Source organism: Sorex araneus, chromosome 3, assembly GCF_027595985.1.
Source record: "Sorex araneus isolate mSorAra2 chromosome 3, mSorAra2.pri, whole genome shotgun sequence".
Taxonomy (NCBI): domain Eukaryota; kingdom Metazoa; phylum Chordata; class Mammalia; order Eulipotyphla; family Soricidae; genus Sorex; species Sorex araneus.
Window position 1 is genome coordinate 87,389,172 of NC_073304.1, and position 13,425 is coordinate 87,402,596.

Below are 13,425 nucleotides of genomic sequence, written 5' to 3' on the forward strand. Positions count from 1 at the left end.
TGTGGGACCCGAGGCAGCAGCACCTTCACCACAATAGCATTCTGTGTGGAGATCCATGATCTGGGTCTCCAGTCCTCTACAGGGCTACTCTTCCAGCTCAAGGTATGGCGGGGGTGGGCTTTGACCAGACCTGCCTGAGTCATCAGGAGCCCATCATGGCTGCCTCCTGCCTGGGCAGTTCATTTCTCCATTTGACATGGTGAAGGGAGTAAAGGCAGCTTTCACCCTGGAAAGTGGCTCTGGGAGGTTCTCTTCCTACTGGGCCACATATTGCAGAGCAATTGGTGTTTAAGTGGGAATTCCCAGAGAAGCAGCCTTGTAGGACATTCACAGAGTCTAAAAGGCTCTGAGTCAGGCCTGGAGCCTTGGGGGTCATTTGTCTCTGACATGCTCCCTGTGTCCTCTCTGGAAGGACTGAGCACCCACGGCTCTCCGATCTGGCAGCCGTCCAGGAAAGTTCTCCGCTGGTGTCCAGGCTCGGTGCCTCCCGAGAAGCAGAGAATATCTTCCTGCTCATAGCTCAGCAGTGCCAACACCAGCTCCCACCTGCATCTGCTCAATGTCAACTGCCCCTGCCTCCGCATACACTGTGTACAAATCCTGTGCCCCCACAGAGAAGTTATTAGCTTCACTTTTCAGATATCGATCTTGTCCTTCGACGTGAGATGTCAGCTACAATCCTACAGTCAGAGAAACCCGAGTTTGAACCAGCAGTTCTTTCTCAAGCCTGTGACCATAGCCATGACTCTGTAGCTACCCCCTTATACATATATACATTCCAAGACACCTCCCTCCCCACACTCTGTGGAGCATGACACCTTTGGTAGTACTGAATCCTATAAATACTGGTGTTCCCTAAGCACATATACCTACAATCAAGTTTAACAAATAAATTAGGCTTAGTAGTGGACTGGAGTGATAGCACAATGGGTAGGGCGTTTGCCTTGCATGCAGCCGACCCGGGTTCGATTCCTCCTTCCTCTCAGAGAGCCTGGGAAGCTATCGTGAGTATCTCACCCGCATGGCAGAGCCTGGCAAACTACCTGTGGCGTATTCAATATGCCAAAAACAGTAACAACAAGTCTCACAATGGAGACGTTGATGGTGCCCACTCAAGCAAATCGATGAACAATGGGATGACAGTGCTACAGTGCTACAGAGAGGGCAGCGACAATAATCAATAAAAGATCTCTGGCATAGGTAGGATATAACGAAAGGACTAAGGCGACAGAACTGGAGAGTCAGCCTACAAAACTGAGCTCACTAGGGGGAGGAAAGTGGACAGGAACTTGGGATGTTGGCAGAGGGAAGCGGACACTCTGGTGGAGGATGCAGCGTTGGAACCTACTAGAACAGTATTGTAGATAATGAGGCCTTAATAAAAATAGAGGGCAAAATAACAGAATGTCAGGGCTGAGAGATAAGTACAGCAGGTAGGGCACTTGTCTTGCACACGGCCAATCTGGGTTTGATCCCGTATGTTCCACTGGGTACTGCCAGACGTCATTCCTGAGTGCAGAGTCAGGAGTAACCCCTGAGCATCCCTGGGTACTGCCCCCACCAAAACCAAACCAAAACAAAACCCAGAATGATTCCTGCTGATTTTTGAGTAACACAGATTTGAATTCCAAAGGGCCTACTTCTTTGTGAATATTTTTCAATAAATGCCTTTGAAATATTTTTGATATCTCTGAAAATTCCAACAATTTTTGAGATTAACTACAATTTGAAGGAACTCACAACTTAGAAATGTTGGAAAAAAATTTTAAAAGCTATGCTCTAAATGCACAAAATATATGTAGAAAAGAATATTTTCTCATTTAATACCATATAATAAAACACAGATCTATCACAAGATATTAAAGGACATAGAAATTCACACAGAGTTACAAACTGTGCATGGCACCATTTGCAGTTGGAGGAAATGTACACAAATGTGAAGTTGCAGGATTAAGTCATAACCACATAAAATTACTAGGAGTACCCGCCATGTTTAGTCATAGCTTCCCAGCACCTGTCCTTGCGATTGCTGGAGAGCTTAGTCAGTGCTGCAAGTAGCTGCGGAAAGATCCATGTGCCCTTACTCATCTCTGCGTGAGCAGCTCCCCCCCCCCCCCAGGAAATTGCTTATCAAGTTAAAAGCGAACTCCCAGGGTTCTCCCAGGGCTCTCGCCTATTTTTTCACTCTGTTTCGCACCATGCCACCAGGACCTGTACAAAGTGCCACTAGAGATGCTGTGAATGCTCCTCAGAAAGAGAAAAGTCAGGACAGGGTGAGAAGAAGAAGCTGTCTAGGAAGACATGAGTCACGGGGGAAGCACAGCAAAAATCCACAGCATGACCCAGAGATTCTATAAATGTTTCTTTTCTCCAGCTGGCTCAATCATGTTAGCACAGTGTGTGGTCCCAGGCTCCGGACACAGCTCAGAGCTAGGGCACGCGCCTTGAATGCATGAGGTTCAATTCCTGGCACTGCAGGGTCCTCTAGCCTGCAGACGTAGCCCTGTTGCCCCCAAGCATGGCCAGCCAGAGCATTGGTGGGTGAGGCCTCCCCAGATTAAGTGCAGATCTTTGATAGCAGAATCAGTGCTCCAACCAACCATGACTTGCTCAGTCAGACTGATGTGTGGAGTTGGGGGTCTCTCTTTCCCTCCCTTCCCCCGCTGCTCCCCCAAATCTTATTGTATGAATTGCAGAAATCGAGCACAGAGAAGGGGACCCTGGGCTGCCACCTCACTTCCTGGCACTAGACAGGACTGCTTGTCCCCATCACCTACTCAGTCTCAGAATCTGTTTCCTGATTCTTTTCACCCCGTCTTCCCTCCGAACCCCTGCCAATAGTTCCAAACTCTGGCAGTCCTTCTCCGTGCACAGCCCTAGTAGCACTGCACTGTTGTCCCGTTGTTCATCGATTTGCTCGAGCAGGCACCAGTAATGTCTCTATGTGAGATTTGTTGTTACTGTTTTTGGCATATCGAATATGCCACGGGTTGCTTGCCAGGCTCTGCCGTGCAGGCAGGATACTCTTGGTAGCTTGCCGGGCTCTCCAAGAGGGGTGGAGGAATCGAACCTGGGTCAGCTGCATGCAAGGCAAACACCCTACCTGCTGTGCTATCACTTCAACCCACAGCCCTGGTAAGAGCTGTTTAATTTTTTTTTTTTGTGATGGGGTGGGGTGCAATGTGCTCAGGCTTACCCCTATGCTCAAGGATCACTCCTGGCGGACTCAGGGGACCCTATGACGTGCCAGGAAATGAACCTGGGCTGGGTGTGTTCAAGGCATGTGCCTCACCCACCGTCCTATCCCTCCCACCCTCTTACTAGCTGCTTTCTACCAGCATTCCTGACCTCTGCCACTCAAATAGGTGGGGCCCACCCAGCCCACAGGAGGATACTTGGAGAAGGGCCTGCTTCCTGTACCCCTAGAAGCATGCTTATATCTCAGCCTTAGCCTCAGGGAGAACCTGCATGGAGCAAGAGTGGGGGTACGGTGCTGGCCAGAGGGGCCTCGTATATGGGGAGGACGACAATGGGACCCTGGGACTCAGGCCCAGAAGATTCCAGAACCAGGTCTGCAAGATGTGACATTTTGGGCTGAAAATGGATCGCACATTTCCTCCTGGTGTCAGCAGCTCAGGCGGCCCACACTGTGGCTCATTGAGCCCCACAGCTCTAAAGCTGCTGCACAGAGAATTGATGAGTCTCACCGTGGCCAGGTTCTGAAGCCCAGCCTGACCACAGAACTCCAGTCCATGGGGAGTCTAGGGGAGCGGAAGGGCAATTGCTTCCAAATCTTGGAAAAGTTTATCCATAGGACACGATGCCCAGACTGGTATCAGGGTAAAAAACATTTAAGGACCGGAGTGATAGTACAGCAGGTAGGGTGCTTGCCTTGCATGGGGTTAATTCCTGGCATCCCATATAGTCCCCCGAGCACCACCAGGAATGATCCCTGAGCACAGAATCAAGAGTAAACTCTGAGCATCTCTAAGTGTAGCTCTCTTGCCCCTCTGCCAAATATTTAAAATATGAGTCCAGAACAGTGTATAGGACACTTCCCTTAAACAAGGCTGACCTGGGTTTGATCCTTGACTCTCCCTGACATCATCCCTGTGTACAGGAATGATCCCTGAATATAGAGTCAGGAATAACCCCTTTAGCACCACCAGGTGTGACCCCCCCCCCCAATGAAAATAGGGCCAGAGAGAGAATAGGGGTTAGGGCATTTGCTTTGCATTCAGTTGACCACAGATCAAATCCCTGCTACCCTATATGGTTCCCTGAGCACTGCCAGGGGTCACTCCTGAGCAGAGTCAGGAATAGTCCCTGAGAACCACTGCATGTGGCCCAACGCCAATCCCCCACCCCCACCCCCAGGACAAAAATACAAGTAAAACTATTAAGCAACAGGCTTGACCAGGTGCCCAGCCGTAGGCAGGGCATATATCCTCGGGTTCCTGTGAGCACTGAGCACTAGGACACCTGAGCTCAAGGCAAGAACACAGTGCTCCAGCCTGCTCCTCTCCCCCCTTTGCTTCTGGGGGCTGCTCGGATCAGCGAGACCTTCTTAGGAGAGGGGAAAGATGCACGCCTTGGACTCTTCTGGAGCCTGTGCAGCCCAGCGCTCCTTCCCGTGTCAAAGGACATCATCCATGGCCCTACTCTCGCGTGCTGGGCTGGCCCCACACTGGGGGTGTAATGCCTGCTCTTCCCTGACCTCCCAAAACCCACTCTAAGGACGGCAACGTCTGCTTTGCAGAGCAAGCTGTGGTGACCCCAGAGTGTGTGTTCACTGTCCATCTGGCGGTTGGCTCCTTCACATGCCACCAGAGAGAAAGGCCGCTTCAGGTCATGGGGAGCCCCGCTGCTCTTGACCCTTTATGCCCGCCAACCCACTGTGGAAGTGGCTGCAATGGGGCCTGGAGGAAAACCCAGCTAGCCTTCCCCCACACCCCAGAGTCCTGCTGTTCCCACCAGCCAGAGTGAACTTAGAGAAGGATCCGCGGGATCTGCATCCTGGCTGGGGAGAGTTCAATGACAGTGTCTCAGAGGTGGAGGGTCTGACCAAGCCCCTCATGAGGTCTGGGGTGTGGGAACTGCCCTCCACGGGCCTTCTCAGAACAGGCGGGCGGGGACGCTGCTTCCCTCTGAGGTGGGTGGACCCGCCAGTGTCTTGCAACACCTGGTTGTAGCTCAGAGCAGCCGGATGTTTCCTGGATGCACGGCTCGAGGGAGACCAGCAGGTAGGACTTTCTGGACCCCCAGAGCACATGCCAGCCAATGTGAGCACGAGCCCCAGCCTGGGGTGCCCCAGCTGCCTTCTGCTCTGTCGTCTGGGAGCAGCAAGTGCTGGGTCTGTGTCTGGAACTTTCCAGGACCCAAGGTGCAAGACTCAGTTGCTCCGTTCAGCCTGACTCTGACCATTGGCCATATTCAGGAGACACCCTCCCCTTGTTCAGAGCATGAGCAAGCGCTGTTTGGAGGCACTGCCACTCCTCTCAAAGGCTGTGGGGACACCCAAAGGTGATGTTTCTCCCGCCCAGGCCAGCAGGGAACCCGAGGCACAGCTCCCCGTTCCTCCTGGAGTCTGGGCATGGTCTGCAGCCTCCCTCGGTGATTGGTGTGAGCAGGAGGGGGATAAGGGAGGAGCTGCCACTGACCCTCTCACCACAGCAACCCACAGAGAGCCCTGACCTCAAATTGGGTTTGCCAGAACCTGACCCACAAACTGGGGTTTCCCTAGAAACCTGGCCATGAACCGGCATCTCCCACTACCTGACCATAAACCTGGGTGTCCCCAAACCTGAACATGAACCGGCATCTCTTCACAACCTGACCCATGAACCAGGGTCTCCCCACAACCTAACCCATAAACTAGGGTCTCCCCATGACCTGACCCATGAACTGGAGTTGTCTCCCTGTGAGGCAGGAAGACAGGATGGAACCTTTCCCATAGCCCCAGGTGGTGCCTCTCCAGGGGTGACAGGTGACAGGTGACAGAGCTGCTGTCCTCTGCAGACAGCACACACGCACCAGCAGCATGGCAGGTGAGGGTGCCCCAGGGTCAGTGCTACACTCTCCGCTAGGACAGGCAGCCGTGAGTCCACCCTGGCACGTGAACACTGTCTCCTGGGAGCTGCCCAGGAGCTGTACTCAAGCTAAGCACTTGAGTACCTTCAGCTGGACCATGCACCCAGGAGCAGAACCAGGCAGGGCTGGTCCGAGCAGAGGGGCTCCCTGTTTATGTCTGAAACTACACTACCCCCAGCCCTTCCTCCCGGAGCCTGTCTCCTGCCCTCAGCTCCTAACCCCTACCCTTACCCAGACAGCCCCACCCGCCAGCTCCCTCACCTCCAAGGTGCAGTTGGCCCACGGCCTGGCTTCCTCTGCTTGGCACGAGTCTGATGGGCTGTGGGAGACCCAGGCGGGCATCTGCCTCGGGAGCATGGCGGAGTCTCTCCAGCTGGGTGGCGCTCCTGGGAATTTATACTCTGACTCAGCGCTCCGCCCCCCTGGATGCCTTTTGGCAGTGGCTGGGATTGCCCAGGGAGGCAGTAAGGGAGGGTATATAGCTATAGGGGCCTGAGCCTGGACCTCCCACTACCCTCAGATCTCTTGCCTGGAAAAGAGGGGACAGCGGGGGCACTTGGTGTTTGGGACCAGTGGTCTGCTACCCCCAGGGACCAAGAACGTTCCAAATGTCCCAGGGAACAGGCCAGCATAGATGCCGTGCTATTGTCACAGGTATCGACAGCCCACCCATGATCCAGGAAGACCCTCTCTTCTCGGTGTAGAGTCGCGCTGTGCCAGGGGCTTGGGGGATGGTGACCTCCCTCCTAACCACTCAGTTCCACAGCTCATGGCCCAGGAGCTGTGGACAGGGGCCTCGTGGGAGACTGCGGCCACGGTCAGGCTCCCCACGTCAATGGGTAAGCGGAGGAAGGGAGCGCCTGGTCCTGGGGTGAGAGGGTCCAGGGCAGCTGGCCCTGCTCTCCTCCCTGGCAGTGGCGTGGAGGAGGGCATGCTGGGCCCTGCCTGTCTCTGCCACCGAGGATGCTCCCGCCCAGTTGATCCCTATCTCTGGCCAGGCTCTCTGGGGGCTGCAGAGGCGGCCGCACCTGCTTGGCTGCCCAACTGCGCGCATGGGGAGTTTCCTGCCTGAGCTCTTGCCTGGGGCCTCGCAACCGGCTTTTCTGGCCCACAGATTGAAATGATTTTATGAAACTGAGGGTGAGATCTGAACACAGAGCGGACTGCCCAGATGCAGGGAGAGACCTCCCCACAGGCTGGGTTCCCCCCACTCTGCTCGCCTCTGCACACCAGGACCTCCCAAGCTGGACTGGGGCCTGAACCTGGAACACTCCCCCCCCACACTCCCCCCACACACACACTCCCACCACCCCACTGCCAAGGACTCACTGGGTACCACACCTCTCAATGGACTCCACTAAATTTGGTATCACACACACACACACACACACACACACACACACACACACACACACACACACACACACACACACACACACTGAATGCCCTGTATACATGCGTCACAGATGGAGGAACTCCGACTCCACAGTGCTGTGAGACAGATGCTCAGATGCCCAAGTCACCTGTGGGGCAGGGTGGGGAGAGCGGTCTTGAAAGTTAAACATTAATCCTTCGTATTTGTCAACATTTGGGTTTTACAAACGGTCTCTCTACCATCCGACCACACAGTGGTGCCAGTCCTCTAAAATGTCCTGCTGGTGAGGTTAGAGAGAATGTAAGAGGGTAGGGTGTCTGCCTTACACAGCTGACCTGAGTTCGATCCCCCAAACCCCATATGGTCCTGTAAGCCCTCCCAGGAGTGACCCCTGAGCACAGAGCTAGGAGTAAGCACTGAGCACTGCTAGGTAAGCCCCCTTCCAAAAACAAAACAAAGCAAACCAAAAAAGTTTTCCTGTTGGTCTACAAACTCCCTAGGATGTATGGTAGATGGAAAATGAATGCCAATTTAGGAAGGAAGGGTAGCTCTGAGAGGGCTTCATGGAGGAAGTGGTAGCTGACGTGGGTCTTAGAGGATGGCTAGTAAGGCAGGAAAGGGACATGGCAGGAATGCGCGACAGGAAGAGCTGTCCAAGGGAGGCCAGGAGGCAGGGTCAGCTCAGGGAAGCAAGTGGCTTGGGGCCAAAGCAGTGGCTGTGTGGGAGGAGACAAAGGGAGAGAGGGGGACTGGGGGAGTGGGCACCGGTAGCGAGAAGGGGTAAGCACTGTGGAAAGTGCCCACAGGGCCCACATGTCTCGAGCATGCTTTCAATGCAGACTTGCTTTCTAGGCCACAGGGAGCCATGGAGTCTCCTTGAATAGGAGAGACAGGAGCAGAAGCCGCAGGGAGGCCTGCAGGAAGCTGAGAGGGAGGTGGGCACACGGGGAGGCTGGGGTACCTCGTCTCTGGCCATCCCAGCGACCTCCCCCTTTCCTCTCCTTCCCCAGGTTCTCCTCATCTAGTTGACCCAAGGCCAGCCCCAATTTTCAGGGAACACCTCCCAGGCCGCTGCTGGATTCTCTTCTCACTGCAGGAGCCAGTCGCAGCCCCCGCGGTTCCACCCTGCCCAGGAAAGACCCCGAAATCCAGCTCAGAGCCTCGGGTCCTCCTCCACAAACTCGATGGCGGGGTTTCCTTTCCCCTGAGTTAGATCAGTTGGATAGGGCCTAATAGGAGGGTGCGTGTGTGCATGGACTACGGGGTGGTCTTATCTCTGTACCCCCCATTACCTGGAGGTGGTGGGGACCTGGGGGATAACCAGGTTCTGGTGTAAGAGTGAGCCTGGGTAACCAGCAGAGCAGCCACATAACAGCAAGTCCCTGCCACCTGCTGCGCCCAGCTGGGTACCCATGGCTCAGTGCGAGTCTAGGAGGAAGGTGGAGGCTGGGAGATCAGCAAAGGGAATAAAGGGCACTTACGGAAGTGGTAAAGTGTCCAGCGTGGACTCTAAGTGGGGTGTGCAGCAGGGACAGAGGAGTGTGGGAAGGTCAAGAGCCTGGCAGAGGCGGCTGGAGCAATAGTACAGCGGGTAGGGTTTTTGCCTTGCATGCAGCCAACCCGGGTTCGATTCCCAGCATCCCACATGGTCCGCTGAACACCACTAGGGGTTATTACTGAATGCAGAGCCAGGAGTGATCCCTGAGCATTGCCAGGTGTGACCCAAAAAGAAAAAAAAAAAAGATCCTGGCAGAGTCAGGGCAGGTGCTGGAGTTCTCACCAGCCACCAGTCTGTCCCAAGTGACCTTGCCAAGAAGATAAACCTGCCCCAGAGGTCTTTCCTGTCACATCCTCTCTTGGTCCAAGGCAAGCACCCTCACTGCTGTGCTGCCTCGCCAGCCCCACCAAGAACTTTTTCTTCCTTAAGGAGCAGGGTCCCACTTACACCCTCTGAGCCCTCTGCCCTCAGCTCTCAGGCTTGTGAGTTGACTCCCATGGCCAGAGATTCTGGCCAGCAGCCTCGTGGCATCAGTGAATCGCGCACTGGAAGGTTTATTCCTGACAGCTCACTGCCGACACCACGCCAGCCAGCCAGCTGAGGGAATTTCTCACCTTCCCTCTCTCTGAGGCCTCGTGGGCCTGGCCTTCTCTTTTCACACCTTTGGCAGTACCTGCCTGGCTCAGAATTGCCCCACACCCCATGTACCTGGCCAGGAGCCACCCAAGCGTCCCTTTCCACCTGTCAGCCTCCTGCTCCACCGCAGCCCGTGCATTTCCATTCCTGCCAGCAAAGCCTACATTCCATTCCTCCCACGTGCCAAGCAGAGCCTAGAAACAGCCCTATGGGGAAAAGGAGTATTATTTAGTCTGTAGTAATGGAAGCCTTTCTAAGTAGGAATAAAAGAATGGGTTGGTTGTTATTGGGAAAGCCAGGTTACCATTCGGAAGAAAAGAAAGCTAGTTCCTCAGTTCACGACTCTAATACCTGGGGTAAGGCACTTGCCTCCTCCCATGTAGCCAACCTTTGTTTGATCCCCAGCAGGGCATATGGGGCGGGGGGTGGGGTGCAGGCAGGGGCCATGGTAGGAGAAGGAGAAGAAGGAGGAGGAAGAGGAGGATTTTCTTTTCTTTTTCTTTTTTTTTCCCATTTGGTCCACGCCAGAGGTGCTCTTGGGTTACTCTTGGTGCTGTACTCAGGAATTACTCGTGGTACATGGGACGCCATATGGAATGTCGGGGAGTGAACCTGGATCAGCTGCGTGCAAGGCAAGTGCCCTACCCGCTGACTATCGCTCTGGCTTCCAACCCGGTTTTAACCCCTGGCATCCTATATGGTCCCTGCTACACCTCCAAGAGTGATTCCTGAGTGCAAAGCCAGGAGTAACCCTGAGCTTCGCCAGATATGCCCCCAAAATAAGAAAGAAAGAAAGAAAGAAAGAAAGAAAGAAAGAAAGAAAGAAAGAAAGAAAGAAAGAAAGAAAGAAAGAAAGAAAGAAAGAAAGAAAGAAAGAAAGAAAGAAAGAAGAAAGAGAAGGAAAGAGAGAAAGAAGGAAAGAGAGAAGAGAGAGAGAAAGAGAGAGAAAAAGAAAGAGAGACAAAGAGAAAGACAGAGAGAAAGAAAGAAAGAGAGAAAGAGAGACAAAGAGAAAGAAAGAAAGAAAGAAAGTGAGAAAGAGAGTGAGAGAAAGAGAGTGAGAGAGAGACAGAGAGGAAGAAAGAAAGAAAGAAAGAAAGAAAGAAAGAAAGAAAGAAAGAAAGAAAGAAAGAAAGAAAGAAAGAAAGAGAGAAAGAGAGTGAGAGAAAGAGTGAGAGAGAGACAGAGAGAAAGAAAGAAAGAAAGAGAAAGAAAGAAAGAAAGAAAGAAAGAAAGAAAGAAAGAAAGAGAGAGAGAAAGAAAAAGAGAAAGAAAGAACTAAAGAAAGAAAGAAGGAAAGAAAGAAGGAAAGAGAGAAAGAGAGAGAAAGAGAGAGACAGAGAAAGACAGAGAGAAAGAAAGAACAAAAGAAAGAAAGAAAGAAAGAAAGAAAGAAAGAAAGAAAGAAAGAAAGAAAGAAAGAAAGAAAGAAAGAAAGAAAGAAAGAAAGAAAGAAAGAAAGGAAGGAAGGAAGGAAGAAAGCTAGAAAGAAAGAAAAGTTAGCACTCTGGGCAATGTAGTTGGAACTTGTATGTGTGGAACATGAGGAGTCAGACCCTTCCAGAACTTGGCAAGAAGTAAATGCAGCTAGAGGGCAGTGCGTGTAGGCTGATCTGACATGGCTCGCTCTCGCTCTCCTGGAAAGAGTAGCTCTCGAATGGCTGCTGAGGAAGCGGGCAAACCGCGAAGCTAACATAATCTCAGAGAGATGGGCCGACAACAGTTCAGACAGAGCAGTGACAGCGAGGCTGGAGAAGCCTGAGAGAAAGCAACCCACTGAGAGCAGAGCATTAAGCCGTCCATCTCATTAGAGGAGGGTTTGGGACTGCCTTCTCCTGACTCTTTCACAGAGCTTCCTGTTGTACACAGAGTTTTCTTTGTCCCTAGTCATCTGTTTCAGACCCAACGAAGCAGTGTCATTGGTTTAGGGTCTAGTCTGTGAAGTCACCCAGACCTGAGTTTGCTCCCTGATTCTGCTATTTGCTGCAGGAACTTGGGTGACTTATTCCTCTAAGTGTCAGTTGCTACATCTGTGAATTGGGAAACAGATCAGTTGAGGGTCCCAGTGTGATTGGGAAGCCTAACCAAAAGAGTTCTGACCCTTAGTGATGGATTCCTACAGAGGAATGACGCACAGACACTCAAAGACAACATCCCTGGGGCTGGAGCAATGGTACGGAAGGTAGGGCATTTGTGCACGTGGTTGACCCAGGTTCGATCTTCGGCACCCAAAATGATCCTCTGAGCAATGCCAGGAGTGATCCCTGAGTTCAGAGCCAGGAGCAATTCCTGAGCATCGGCAGGTATGACCCAAAAAGCAAAAAACAAACAAAGACCTCATTCTGCTCCGAGGAGAGCACTCTAACTTGGGGGAGCTGGGAAGGGCTCTCAGGATGATCCTGTTACAACCGCATTGAGGAAGGTGTCTGAGGCTGGCCGCTCAGGGTCTTGAACTTTCCTTTGAAAGGAAAGAAAATGAAAAGGGTGGGGACCTGATGAATGAAGAGTGGGAAAGGGCATTTTTTGTCAGGTGAGACAGTATGAACAAAAAGGATGGAGACTCAATGAGTGCGGTAACTTCATTTTTCTTTTCTTGGCCGTGGTGACTCATAGAAGGAGCTTGAGCCTGGAGACTTCCGGAAAGAGCAAAGCCCACTGCCCAGGGCAGGGATGGGCACCTACATCACTGTCTGGCTGGGGAGAGCCAGGGAGGCAGGGGTCTCGTCTTCCCCATCTAGTGTGGCACCAGAGGCAGACTTGGCACATGCCTCCTCCTCTATGCCAATGACCCGGAGCTGTCCTATCCAAGTGAGGGCTGTGCCTTAGGGTTCCTGACTACCACTCAGGGACATCATGCTTGGGGATGACAGAGGGGTCTTGAAGGGGCTGGGAATAATGTATGGGGAACAGAGGGAGATGTGGGGTGGGATGGGTGGGGGTACAGGTCTGTTTATTGCTTTGCGCTGCCTCCAGCCACCCGGCCAGGCCCAGGGCTGTTTGGGGTCAAGCTAAGCCTATACAGGTAGACACAGCCTGCCCAGCTGGCTGGTTTCCAGGGACACAGGGTCACTTGATAGACAAAGCGTTGGATGTGACAGAGGCTGAGCTGGTCAGGAGTCACTGGTGGTGTACACAGCCGCTGGTGTCAACACAGGTGGCATGGCTAACAGGGGCACCAACAGTATGTCGCTGAAAACCAGTGGCCCGCACTGGGCTGGGGCTCTGGAGAAACCAGGGATCAGGGGGACTCTGGTGAGTGGTGGGGAGACCCTCAGGGAACATGGGGGGACTCAAAACACTGCTTGTGGCCTCTAGTGAAGGTCCAGGCTGCTGACTCCTCTCTCCTGCCCCCTTCCCCCACATTGTGTGTGCTCTGGGGATGGGAGGGTGCTCCCATGTGAGCACTTGCTCTCTTGTCAACTGTCCCTGCGCTTTCAGGCAGGGAAGGCCTGAGACCTCCCTGGAGAATCAGTCCTGCTGCCTTAACCTGGTCTAGTAGTCATTAGCACCTGCAGGAACGGGAACATGATGTTAAAGACCATTTCTGGGTTGAGCAATAGAACAGCAGGGAAGGTGTTTGCGTTTCGTGCATCTGGACCTGGGTTTAATTCCTAGCACCCTCTATGGTCCCTGGAGTACTGTCAGGAGTGATTCCTGAGTGTAGAGCCAAGAATTAGCCATGAGCACAGGTGGATGTGGCCCCTAGCCAAACAAACAACGACAAAAACAGAGACCTGTTTCTGTCCAAAGCCCCACAATCTACAAGCCTCCATTGGGTGGGGGTCTCCAGGCTCTGTGCCTGGTTCCCGGTTGCTGCTCAGGTCTG

At 53.0% G+C, this 13,425-nt stretch overlaps 1 protein-coding gene across 3 annotated transcripts in view; it reads right to left on the minus strand.

The window, feature by feature from the left end:
• PLA2G4E (phospholipase A2 group IVE) overlaps positions 1-13,425 on the minus strand; it is a 68,438-nt gene that overhangs the window by 31,810 nt on the left and 23,203 nt on the right. The window contains exon 1 of one of the 3 annotated variants that reach the window (XM_055133797.1): positions 6,352-6,447. The exons of the other annotated variants lie outside the window; for them this stretch is intronic. Coding sequence (XP_054989772.1) covers positions 6,352-6,447 — 96 coding nt within the window. Of the gene's footprint in view, positions 1-6,351; positions 6,448-13,425 lie in introns of those variants that run through there. 3 annotated transcript variants of the gene reach the window in all.